The following is a 13,319-nucleotide window of genomic DNA, read 5'->3' on the forward strand; positions in this document are numbered from 1 at the left end:
GGGAAGGGAAGGGGTGGAGGGAGGGAAGGGGTGTGCTTGTCGGGGAAGAAAGGGAGCGGAGGGATAGGCTTGTCGGGGAAGGGGGGATGGATGGAGAAGGGGTTTGGATTAGGGTAGGGCTGAGGTTGGGGTTTCCTGGTTTCTGGGAATGATGTGGCATCCTTTTTTTTTTAAGGGGTTTTTTTTTTTGGAAGGGAAGAGAAGGGGAGGAGGATGGGATGGGATTGGATTTGATTGGATTGGATTGGATTTGTGTTATTTGGAGGTGTGGATGTGGATGTATGTAAATATGCATGTAAATACTGTTTGTAAATGTGCATGTAAATACTGTTTGTAAATGTGCATGTAAATCGGCACTTGAATACCTCCATGGGAATGAATATGTATGCACACAGTAGCATATGAAAAATACTTCGTAGGTAGGTAAGAGGTGCGTCTGCTAGGCTGGAAGGGAGCTCTAGCTACATGTCTCTTTGCTTGCTTGCATGCATACATACCCATTCTGTATATTTATTATACCTACATATATACCTTCATACATACATAGTACATGTATACCTACATAAGCGAGCCGTCGCCAAACACGGAAGAAAGATAGCGCTAGAACAACAATCCGTACAGCAGCAGCCGAGATCAATCACCGAAAGGAGGAAAACGAAAAGTAGCATCTCGCTCCTCTTCTGTTTTCCTTTCCCCCCCCCCTATCTTTCCGATGGCTCTCGGTCCCATGAACACACACACACATGCACACACAGACAGACAATCTCTTCCATTTCCAGATTCCCGACCGAACTCGGGCGACTCGGGCCACGGTTGACAGACCGTAACGGCTCCCTCCGTCTTCCTTCTCGCTCGTGAAAGCTAGATAGCTACCGTACCTACCTCCCTAGCTAGATATGACGAATACAGTTACGGAGCATGTGCCGCAGGCGAGCTTGGTTTTCTTCTTTTTGTCTTTCTTTCTTTTTTTATAGTTTTCTTTCTTTTCTTTTTTGGTTTTTGAGAGGCAGGGTTTGGTTACCCGAGGTACGAACGATGGCGTACGTACGTATACCAGGCTTTTCCTTCCTCTTTGATCTGTTGTCTTTTGTCAATGTTTTTTTTATCTTTTTTTTTTTTTTTTTTTTTACAAATTTTTTTTTCTTTTTATCTTTTTTCTTTTTCCCGTATCGTTTAGATTAATTGATAGGGTGGATAGGGGTTGATTAATTGATTGACTGTATCGATTGATCGATCGATTGATTGATAGATTGATCGATTGATAGATTGATCGATTGATAGATTGATCGATTGATAGATTGATCGATTGATAGATTGATCGATTGATAGATTGATCGATTGATAGATTGACAGATTGATAGATTGATGTGTGTGATTTAGCTTGTGCGAACGGACAGGTAGATACGGAGTAGATCGCGCGCGCGCGCGAGAGAGAGAGGGCAAGTAGAATCGAGGGCGATTATCACGATTCAGTCATCAATCAACCATTACATTCCCACCTCGATTTCAATTCCGCCTTGGTCTTTGTCTCCGAGTTAGATTTTTTTTATGTATTTCTTTTTATTTCTTTTCCTTTCTTTTTTTTTCTTTTTGGTTTGCACATCAATCTTTTCCGCCCCTTGGATGTTCGTGCGCTGCGGAGCTCTTGTTTTTCGTGGGCCGGCCCTGCCTCGCCTTGCCGGGACAACGCTCACCGCTGCTGTCAGTGCTGTGAGAGAATTGAATTGAATGGAAAATTGGTGGGGCAACCAGAGACCAACAACAACGACTTGCTTGAATGAGTGAGTTACGAGGGCGGGGAACGCCGATTTGTCATACAACTGGTTGTATGATGGGGATGGACGAGGTGTGTTTGAAGGGAGAGACGGAGGGATAGGGATGCGGATAGGGATAGGGATACGGATAGGGATTGGGATTGGGACACGGGGAGATGAGCGAGGGTTTGAGAGGATGCAAAGTACTACTACTACGTGTGCGGGAGATTCTGATTGAGGTTATTGTGAGAAAACTCCTTGCTTCATTCATTTGGTGCTGATTGGATTATTGATTGTTGCACATCGATGCAGCGGCCGGCGCTTAGGAGGCACGATACGGTACGACGGTACCCGACTATAGGTAGTCGGCCAGGATTTCGAGGTCAGTAGAGCAGTACCCTGCGCATTTTAGCCGAGGCGGCGTTTTAGTTGGTTGCCATACGGAGTAGGAGAAGTTGTCGAAGTTGTAGTACTACTAGTCGTAAGTAGAAGTATTAGGAGTAGGTAGTAGTAGGTAGTAGTAGCTGTAGTTACAACTATTTCTAGGTCGGAAGAGACAGATAGACAGTCAGACATCCCCTACCCTTGTTTCTCGGCCAAGGTACCAGGGACCAGGCACGAAGACTAAGATCAACAAAGGACCAAGGCGGCGGCGGTAAATGCTGGCTGGCTGGGCTGGCTCAACCCTAAATCCTCGCATGCAGAGGAGAGCTTCGTGTGACTGGACAATTGATAAGAGCTAACTCCCTCATATGGCAGGTGGGATATGTATGTGGGTGGAGAGAATCGATCGGGATTGGCTGCTGGTATGGTGGCTATAGCTGAGGAATGCATGCTATGCAACATGTAAGGCCAGGCGAGGAGGCAAGGTAATCAATGCAAGACAATAGGAAAAGGCTGCAGGACAAGGGAAAGCTAGGTAATGCAAGGCAAAGGCAATGCAAGGTAATGCAAGGCTGCTGGGCTACAGAAGCCTTGAAGCAGATTTGCGAGACAGACGGACGCGTTTGTCAATATTGACATTGATCGTGAGGCGTTTTCGCGTCACGTCGTCGCCAGGAGAGCGACAGCCGGAGGCCAGGTTTCAGATGGCTCCCTTTCTTCCCATCCCTTTGCCTTCCCCCCGATTGTTTTCCTCTTTCATTGTTTTCTTTTTCTCTATCTTCTCTCCCTTGCTTGGAACAAGCCCTTGGCTAGGTCCTGCTTACGTACTTGTCAAATACTATTTGTTATAGTTATACAACTACGACCACGGCGACAGATATAGCAGAGTTGTGAATTGGTGGTGGGGTTGTTAAGTCACTGACGACATGTAGAGGGAAGGGGCCACTTCACTCTATTTACTCTTCCACCACCTACTATATCCGTGTTTTGTTTACGGAGAGCCGGAGCGCAGGAAGCAGGGTGCAGACCGTGTCCGATGCGCTCGAGTCGGGGAGAGACAGAGGAGTCTTTGCTGGTAAGACATTGCAAGGGGAGCCTAGAAGTGAAATCCTCCGATGTCAGGCCAAGTCAGGCTAGGCTGGGGTCGGGTTGGCGCGTGTGCAGTAGGTTTCTGCTTTTGCTTTTGCCCAAGAGATGAATGATGATAACGATGATCTGGATATGAATAGGAGGATAGATATGCCTATATGAGAGAAAGATAATAAGACCGAGATGAGATCTGACAACAAGTCAGACAAGGAAGAGAAAGGATCAATGGCTATTGAGCTGTCTAGAGCCAGGCACCAGAAGCTAAAGATAGGTACATAGACACATGGCACTCACGGGAGATTATACTACGTTAGCTACGGAGTACGGAATGTTGAGAGCTGTGAAAGCTAGAGAAAAACAAGCGCTCGGACAATGCCCGATGGATGGAAAGCTACGGTACAGTAGTGAGTGAGTTAGTAGTTGTACTACTGTACTAGTGGTAGTTATTTTTATTCCCGTCGATCCAAGAGGCGGCGTGTGGTACGTACGGGAAGATGGTTCCTCTAGCATTGCCGGGACGATGCAAAGGTAGTGGTACTTCTAGAAGTATACTCCGCCTGTACAGCTGAGCTAGACTCCACCCAAAGTAAAACAGAAGCTAGTCGTAGGGTAGCTGCAGGACCCAAACTCAGCTGATGCCTGCTTATGCCTGCAGATGTACTACTAGTAGTAGTAGTACCTCTATCGTAGGTAGTAGTAGCTGTACTATAGCCGCAGTAGTTGCACTTACGACTACTAAGGAGTAGATGCAGATGTAGTCGTAGATGCGGGTGCGGGTGCGGGATGCAGAGCCGTTGCCGGGACGATTGTCGACGGATTGGGATTTTAGCTGTAGTTGTCGTTGTACTAGTAGTTGTGGGCAGTAGTTGTCGTCGTAGTGGGAGAGCCCGGCTTTAGAAAATCTCAACCTCACCTTTCATCCTCGACTCCGACCCCGACCGGGCTTGGGGCCAACCATCACAAACCCTCGATCCAGGATTAATACAACTCAAAGCAGGATTGGGATCCATGCATTTTTCTTTGCTTCTGCTACTGCTACTTACGGAGCCAGCGACTGCTACTGTTACTGCTACTGCTAGCTATCGCTACTACTGCTAGCTATTGCTACTATTACCACTCTACGGTAGGTACTGTACTTGACCATTTCTTTTACTCCGTCCGTACTACACGTACTACGACTACTACTACTACTACTACTACTACTACTACTACTACTACTACTACTACTACTACTACACGTTCCACTCCACTCCACTCCACTCCACTACGCATTCACTACCCACGTCCTCCCCACTTCTACCCACCCACGATCCACCATCTCCCCCCCCCCCCTTCCATCTAACCCACCCCGACCCGTGGACCAGACGACCCGGCCGGACGACCAGCGTCGTTGCTGTGCCTTTCGTTGCCGTGCGGCTGCTGGCCTGCTTCCATTTATCATCTGGACATCTCCCGCTTCGTACCACCCCACGATTCACGACCCACGACCACCTCCTCCTTCTACCTCCACCTCCACCTCCACCTCCACCTCCGCCTCCGCCTCCACCTCCTCCTCCACCTCCTCATCACCACATCCTCATCCTCATCCGCCCTCCGCCCTCCGACCGTCCCCGTCCCCGTCCCCTTCCCCCTCCGCCCCGACTCGTTCGTGGAAGCCAGCAGCCTCGTTCGAAAAGGCCTTCTCCCCCCCCCCGCCCTCCGAATGTCCATCCTACCTCCAACTCGACCCCGGCCACTCTAACCAGCAGCCAGGAACGAGAAAAGAGAACGAGAAGACGGAACGAGAACGAGAACGAGAACAGCGAGGAAAGGATAGCAGGAGAAGATCTGCGGAAGACCGACCTGGCCAGATCCTCATACCACACCACACCTACGCTTTCGACGCCGACATACCAGCCACGACGGTCCAGCCGACGCCTCGATGTCCAGGACATTCCTGTAACGCCTCCACGGAAAGCTCCTCTGCATATCCGACGCTCCCTCCGCTATTCTCCCAGTTGCATATCTCCCCGAGCGATTGGATCACCTCTCCAGTCCCTCGTGCGGATTGTGATACTGCGTGCCGTCCTTTACCACCAACATACAATTGCCATTTACTCGCGAGACGTGTCCGGCAACAGAACGCTCATTGCATAATACAACTGCGCAGTAGGAGGACCGCTTGATTAACCCACACACCCATCACTATGGAGGCCTCATCACCGTTAGCTGCCATTCGGCAGAGCTCTTTCATGCCATCTTGGGGCATGGGCGGCGACCTGTACACATCCCACCCCCACGCACACCTATCTAATAGCGGATTTGGCCCGGGGGCCTTCAACTTCCGTGATCTCAGCATGAAGCGGTCGAGCAGCTCCTACTCGGGCAAGTCAGACTACTTCCAGATCAAGCCTGTTCGTGGATCGTCCCCCACAGCCAGTCTGGCGGCAGACCTATCCCAGAACTTTCACATCGACATGAGGTACGTTGCTCTACGTCCGAGTCAAGTCGACTCAACGCGGCTAATACGACCCAGTCCTCAACTACCGACCCCCCGCAGATCCCTCTTTACATCTAATCTTTTTGGTACCATTGATGGACGGGGTGAGAAGGACCCACGCATACGAGGACGATGATCAGCATGTTAACAATACCTAGAAAGTGTCACGACTCCTCCCCTGCCCTCGTCTTCCCCGGCGGGACTCAACGAAAGAATGGACATCTCGCCCTTGCCGCACAAGCAGCCATACTTCGCCCAGATTGACATGCGATCACCGACTCCAGGCCACACCAACGAAGTTATGCTGGCTTCCTCGCCTCCCCGTCCAGAGTTCTTGAACGCCCCGAGACCAACCGCACTTGAGTACGGGACCTGCACGCCTCCAACGTGGATAGAGGATGAATGCTGATCGTGCTGTAGGCGAAAGAAGTCTCTCCTTGTTCGACCCTCCCTGATCAGAGCAAAAGGCCACTCGACAGGCTGCGTCCCTCGCAAACCTGAGAGCCACCTGCCCCCCTTCCGCTTTGGTGCTGGAAGCAGCAAGTTGTCGACCTCGACTTCAATGTCCCTCGGAGAGTGCTTTATGGAATCTCCCCCGCAAGAACGAAGACCACAGTCGGCTAACACTCCTTCGGTATCGAACATGGGACCTCCTCGTTTGAGCAAACCTTTCGGCAGCATGAATGGGCTTTCGATTCGAAACGGCTCCCCTATCGGCAATCACTCTAGAAGACCTTCCAACCCGTTAATTCGGCCGAGGAAGCAATTCCGTCGATCGTTGAGCATGTTTGAGCACCCAGGAGATGTGATGAAGGCCAAGAAGGATGAGCTTCCCTCGAGCAACCTGCACACCGTGATGGATGTCGACGAGCTGCATCAACCGGCTTTGCCACATTTCTTTCAAGAGGGTCAGCCAGATAGCATTCCTCGGATCACCAAGGAGACGCTGCTGGAGGTCTTGGATGGGAGCTTCGACAGCAGCTTCGATCAACGTATGATCGTGGACTGCCGCTTCGAGTACGAGTTCGAGGGGGGACACATTGACGGTGCGGTCAACTACAACGATAAGGAACTCCTTACCAGCCAGCTTTTCGAGCAAGCCCTCCCGGGCAAAACTTTACTTATCTTCCACTGCGAGTACTCTGCTCACCGAGCTCCCATCATGGCGCGTCACGTGAGGAAACAGGATCGCTCTACTAATGCCGAACACTACCCCAAACTCACCTACCCTGAAGTGTACATCCTTGATGGTGGATACAGTACTTTTTTTTCATCACACGCAAGCCGATGCTTCCCGCAGAACTACGTGGAGATGGACGCCAAGGAGCACGCGTACACCTGCGAGCGGGAAATGGGCAGACTGCGCCAGAACAGAACCAAGTTGGGACGAGCACAGACATTTGCTTTTGGACAACAGATAGACGACAGCCCGACTGCTCCGAATCGATCCCGGAACAACGCCGGTGGAGACCTGACCATGTCAGGAATGAGTTCATCCCCGAGTATGTTTGACTCTCCCTGCATGCTGAGCCACGATCGGAGCCATTCGCGACGCATGGTATCATACTAATATTTGCACTGGCTCGGCGTTTTGGGACTTTTCGGCGTTGGGATTTGACATCTACGGCACGGTCGGCCCTGCCAACCTTTCTTCGACACTCGTCCTTGGAATCATGACGAGCTTGTCCCCGGTGGTCTCCTCTTAGAAAGACGGATCCCGGGATTTTACTCTTACTATTTGCTCCCCGGCGTATTGGCGTGCATCTTGCGTTGGCATCCTTTTTGAGTTAGCTTTGATACCATCTGGGTCTGCCCGTCGTAGGCAGGAGGGCACCCCAATCGATGGATTACCTACCGAAGCCATTTTTCACCCTTCTTGGATCAGGAATCCTGGACCGACACTCGTTTGCACGGCAGATGCCTACCAAGACAACATACGAAACCACACCCAAATAACACACGATCGCACACGAGAAATATCACCTCACGATCACCGACCTCGGACGCTCAGTCCGAATACAACCCTTTTTTTCCTATTTCATGTCCTGTCTAGTTGTTTCCGACGCCGACACTGGCTGCTTCCTCCATCAACTTCTCTTTATCGAATCGATCCCCTCTACTCGTACAAATCTCGCTCCGTCTCTGTTTCCTGGGCGTGATCATATCAATTCCCGCTCGCACACTCGCACCCGACACCGATTTCAATACCCTGGATTCACAATTTGCAATTCCCTTGGAACAAAATTTGAACTTTGCCCCTGCCATCCGCTGGCGCATACTGTTTTGGCTTGCTGCGTACTTTTGCTTTGCTGCTACCTACTCTGGATTCGTTGTCGACGGTGGTGGATGGTGAAGCGAGGGAGATACAAAATTGCATAGCGTGGTTCTCGGATTCGATCCTTCTTCTATTATCTTTTCTGGCAGGGTTTGGGTCTGTCCAGTCTTTGTGCGATTATACGTGTGAGGGGTTTAGGTGATGACTGATCGGCTTGGCTTGGCTCTATTATAGATGCGGTCTTGTAGATGTGTCATGCTGACTTTGCTTGCTGCTTGCTGAGGGCAAATGGGCATGGAGGGAGAGATTCTAGAGATACCAGAGAGAGAGAGAGAGTGAGAGAGTGAGTTTGGCTCAGTAAGCTGTTGACATAGAAACAAATAAACACATTTCCACATTTCTCCTCCTGGTCTTTTAAACGTACGTATTTATTTAGTGCAAGCGAAGTTGCAGAAACAATTGCGGGAATTTTTACTACCATCTAAGGGGGGTGGAGGGTGGAGGGTGGAGGGTAGAGGTTGGGTGAGGTGAGGTGAGGCTGGGTTTGTTTGGACATTGCTGTTGTTGTTGTTGTTCTTGTGGGTTGTTTCTTTGTGGTATGTGTGTGTGTGGGTGTGTATGTGTATGTATATGTGTATATATATGTATATGTATATAGGTATGTATCTATCGTTCTTACGTTCTCCGTGTTCGGAGACGAGATCGGATCGGATCGGACAAGGACTGTAATGGCCTGAGGCTGCCAGGCCTGTTAGGAGCACGTGCACGCTAAAGGAGTACATAGATTTCTCCTACCAAGGAGAACTTGGAAATATCATCCTTTCCACACAACCAGTAGAGGAAAAAAAAAAAAAGGCAAAACTCAACTAGGAGCCCACAGTAAGTAACCGCCGTTCGTTCACCTGGTGTTCCAGTTTGCAACTCTGTAAACGTAAGTGAATAAGGTTGGTTTTTCGAGGGAAAAACTCAACTGCGAGCTCTCCGTGCCCTTCACCCACTTTAAGGATCCAGCTTACAAATAAACACTAACTGAACAGGTTTGGTTTTTTTTTTTGTACCTGCTCAGCTCCTCTCCACTTTTCGTAGATATAGTCTGGCTGGCTTATGGTGGCAGGTATCAATCGGCGAGGCTGTCAAGATGCGTCCTCACAGTTAGTTAAGCGTGAGCTTAAGTGAGCTATTGAGCCATCATGACATTCTACCGATTGATACCTCTGTAAATGGAAGGAGGCCATTTCTAGGTATGTAAAGTAGGTAAATTATTGTTCGGCTGATAAGCGAGAAGCGAGAAGCGAGGAAGCCCCTATCTGCTCTTGCTTTCGTAAGTAAGTGAGCAAGTAAGTGCCGCTATATCATCCATTTATTTGATGTGAACTACCATTTATTTATTTTTTTTTTTTTTTTTTTTAAACATTCCCAAGTACAGATAGATACACATTCTCGCGCTTCCCTCAAGGTTTCAAATACTCGACTCCACCTTCTTACATTCAGACACCTACCTACCTCTCTTGACGCCACTCCTCAATTCGATTCACATTCCGCATTTCAACTTTCCCCGCGAGATTTTCATTCATTCAACTACTAACCAACCAGCCAAACTAGAAGAAGCTGCTCGATCAAGACCAAACCAAACCCTACAACCCACCACACCCATCCAACCCCCCACCTCTCATCACATCTCATCTCATCTCACCTCATCACATCTCACCACCATACGCACCCACCTCACCTTCCTTATCCTCCTCCCGCGGTATCCACAAAACGAACCGATTACAGCCCCTTCCCCTCTCCCTCCGACACCACCAGCACGCTGTCCTGCATTGTAAAAGGGACCAACAAGACGGCGTGTATACTTATACTTGCTCTACGTGGCTTAGCTTAGACGACAATGGCATGGGCGGAGAGAAGTCTACGGCGATCGGAGGAGGCGTCGCGACGGCGGAATAGTCGGCGTGGTGTCGGCGTGGTGCGTACTGTAAGATCCACGGGGGATTGGATCTGCCTGTGGAGAAAAGATCCGCCGCGAGGGAGTACAAGTCGATGGTGGCGTTGCGGAGGGCTGAAGTGAAGGATGCGGGGGGTGAGGGGGTTGTTGATATAAGGATTAGGTTTGAGTGGGGAGGAGTGAAGCGGAGAGGAGAGGGGAGGGGAGGAGAGGGGAGGAAATTCCAAAAATGCGATTCCTATGCCCTGAAACATGCCATGGCGGATTTTCGGGGAGTTGTACTTCTGAGAGCGAGATCTGCATCGTTTGCTACCATACACGGCTTAGCTATACAGTCTCTAGACATAGGAGAGTGAAAGAGTATAACCCATCCTAGTACGGGTACCGGTGTATGATTTTAGTCTAGACCAAGAGTAAAGAATTCGTAACCGCCAGCTCTCTCCGCAAACCAATGCTCCCCTCCTACAGTACATATACATATGATTATAATCTGAAGGTGCTGATCATGTACTCGATGCTCTCGCTGCGGGTCGCGTCATCCTCACATAACTCGTAACGTTGGCACCAAAGACGAAGGTCTTCGATGACTCGTTGCTGTATACCGGCCACTCGGTTCCAACTCCGTCGACTTGATGTACGAAGTTAGCGAAAGAGGCAACAAACTGCCGTTGAATGCGTGAGCGTATCACTCCCGTTCCGGTTCGGGTTCCCCGTGGCGACGAAAGCGGCCCAGGTAGTAGACATCGTGTAAGCGAGATCGGGGTACGATTGAGGTCTGTTCGTCCACGGGCTCACATCATAGTCCCAGCCTTTCAGGTCGTTGAAGACGGAGACGATCTCCTTGGCGTGGGTGGCACCAATGTGACGGGGTATTCCGTTGGGGATCACGTTCCAGCGGTATTGGTAGGCTCTACAACGTGAGATATGGTTGGTTAGCCTTCGCCAACCATTTTCGGAGCCTGAAGAGGAGGAAGACTCACGGGACACCGTTCGCAGCTCAGATCTGAGCCGTGTAACGCGTGCTGGCAATGATTGTATAGTCTCCAGCCAAGGTGCACGCCCGCTTGTACTGGTACCCCACCTCAGGTCCTAGGTTATTCGGATACGTAGCAAGAATCTGGTCGGTAGCGTTTTGCGAGTAAAGATCGAGGAGCTTTGGAACCGTGGTTGAGTTGGCACCAAGCAATGTGATGTAGTTCAGGAACTCGTTATCAGTGTTTATCTGCACTGTAGGATATAATGTGTTGTGGTCGAGATTAGCCCCTGGTATAAAATCTGACCCATCGTCTGTATTTGATCCCAGTAGGTATGGCACTTTGACAAAGTCGCCTCGCTCCAGCTGCCTAATGGGGAGGTCCACAACGAAATTATTGTCCAGAGCTGTGATGGATATGATCAGTCTTTATTCGAGATTTTTTTGGGACTTGTGGGTGGGTTAGCTCACCTTGTCTCCATATTGCTCTAGCTGTTGCGGTGGAGTTCACTAAGTCGCCGAGAATATCAAGGGGAACATTCCTCAAACAGTCGAGTGTATTTGTTGCGTTTTCATAGCTAGCACTGGTGGTGAGTTTGGCATAAATCTCGTCCTAGACATCATCGGAGAGGACTAAAAGTCAGAATACTATTAGCACAAGAATTATGACGGGGAGGCATTTGTACATTGTGATTAAGGCGAAAATCCCACGGGCGAGCCCGATAGAGAAATGGGTCCACGAAAAAGACCATCATTCCGGCCATTGTACGCAAGGAGGTGAGCGCCAACAGAGCCTGCACCATTGAACAGAATTTAGCGATATGAAGATAACCGAGAACGGGATACGTGCGCGCTGTTTCTAAAAATTGTCACCTTTTCTAGGTCGCCACCAAATGCAGCAATGTTTTTTATTTATAAAGTTAGGTAGGATACTTTAAGGAGGCAAAAATTTGGGACTGTCTACCCTGAACCCATCGGAGTGCCAGTCTCTGGTTTCTGAGCCAGAGGGTCAGAGCTCCTGCTTTAAACAGTTCGGATCCACCAAGGAAGCCAAAAGCAGACAAACGGTAGTTGAAATTGACTGCGAGGATGGGGGCATTGATGGAGATGGAGTCTTGGATCAAGTAAGATGAATTCAGGCGAGGATCACCACTGCCACCCATTATGAAACCTTCGCCGTAGATGTAGACAGCGACAGGTAGGAGCTGATCAGTATAGTTGGAAGGTCGGATGACGTTGATTGTCAAACAATCCTCAGATACGGGCAGTCCACATGCAATTGGTCTGTCTGCGTCGCCCTGCACCAGAGTCAGCCAACGGATCAGAGATACATCTCAAGGCATACCTACACTAGTGCCCCAACATGTATCACCAAATTCTGTTGCATCTCGCGTACCGTTCCAACTCGTATTCAAGGAAACTTGGGGGGTGAAAATCGGAGAGGGCCTTGAACAGGGGGGTATGCGAAAGGCATTCCCAGGAAGAAGTCTTGGTTGTAAGAGGAGGAATGAACGCCTGCGTATGTGCCATTGAGCACAGTGATTAGTGGTACATCCTGCGATACCTTTGTGGAGATGGCGATTCCTAAAAGCAGAGCATTGCACAAAAAAAAGCTATGAAAATGATCACGTTTCTGTATAGATGTCAAAGGGCTGATGGATGAAGTAAAATCAAACCAAATCAGTTCGCTCTTGTACTTGTTGTACTTTGCAAAGTGGCAGAAGCTATGTGATGACTGTAAGCTAAATTTTCAACCGGGCAGGACCATCAGCTAGGATCCACGTCACCGTTGTGGTGCTCTTCCGCTCATGGCGCTGGAAATCACGCTTCGGAATGGGACATTCTCGGATTTTATATCGAGCCACGGCCAGGTTAGTGGTTCCTGATACGATGGCAAAAAGCAATGCAAGGTGACGAAACGAAGCTCACAGTTCCTGTCCCAGCCTTCAGCGACGCGAGAAGCAGCACAGTACTACCGTATAGTACCGTATCCTCTGGTTTAAATGAGACCTTGGCAAGCCGTGCGGGGTGGAGTCAGCCAAGTAGAGAAGCGAGAAAAATGGATTACTCAGCTGACAGTATTCAACGTCGAAAAGTTGGTAAAGGTCAGAATCAAGCGAATTTTAATATTTTCGATCCTTTTTTAAATTTATTTTAATATAAATTTATTTTAATAGATATAATTAAATATCAATTGCAGTTAAATCTATACTTTCCATTACTTTCGACCAATTTCCATATTCGGTTCCATCTTCGTTTACGTATACGATTTCTTTTGCAATTGCTTCGTGCTTTTTTATAAGCAAATTTTGCTCTTGTGCTACCCTTTTTTCCTCAACTTTAGTATCGTTTTCGCTCTCTTTACGAGCTTTATCAAACGATCTTAGCATATCGATTAATTCGGAGTTTTTCTTTGTAGA

The 13,319-nt window shown here is 49.1% G+C and overlaps 2 protein-coding genes across 2 annotated transcripts; one reads left to right on the forward strand and one right to left on the reverse strand.

The window, feature by feature from the left end:
• Window positions 1–5,413: 5,413 nt before the first annotated feature.
• Window positions 5,414–7,276, forward strand: L3040_006385 (uncharacterized protein; the record flags this gene model as incomplete). Its single annotated transcript, XM_007289171.1, has 4 exons — window positions 5,414–5,688; window positions 5,743–5,810; window positions 5,865–6,069; window positions 6,127–7,276. 4 exons carry the CDS (start codon window positions 5,414–5,416, stop codon window positions 7,274–7,276), a joined length of 1,698 nt encoding a protein of 565 aa, XP_007289233.1.
• Window positions 7,277–10,810: 3,534 nt separating this feature from the next.
• L3040_006386 (uncharacterized protein) lies at window positions 10,811–12,429 on the reverse strand (the record flags this gene model as incomplete). The annotated part of the gene is made up of 7 exons (XM_066154090.1): window positions 10,811–10,836; window positions 10,907–10,929; window positions 10,997–11,306; window positions 11,371–11,512; window positions 11,871–12,197; window positions 12,249–12,345; window positions 12,413–12,429. The coding sequence occupies 7 exons, from the start codon at window positions 12,427–12,429 to the stop codon at window positions 10,811–10,813; spliced, it is 942 nt and encodes a 313-aa protein (XP_066011077.1).
• Window positions 12,430–13,319: the final 890 nt, after the last annotated feature.

This window comes from Drepanopeziza brunnea, assembly GCF_022702325.1.
Source record: "Drepanopeziza brunnea f. sp. 'multigermtubi' strain 214-2 chromosome Unknown ctg11, whole genome shotgun sequence".
In the NCBI taxonomy this organism is placed as follows: Eukaryota; Fungi; Ascomycota; class Leotiomycetes; order Helotiales; family Drepanopezizaceae; genus Drepanopeziza; species Drepanopeziza brunnea.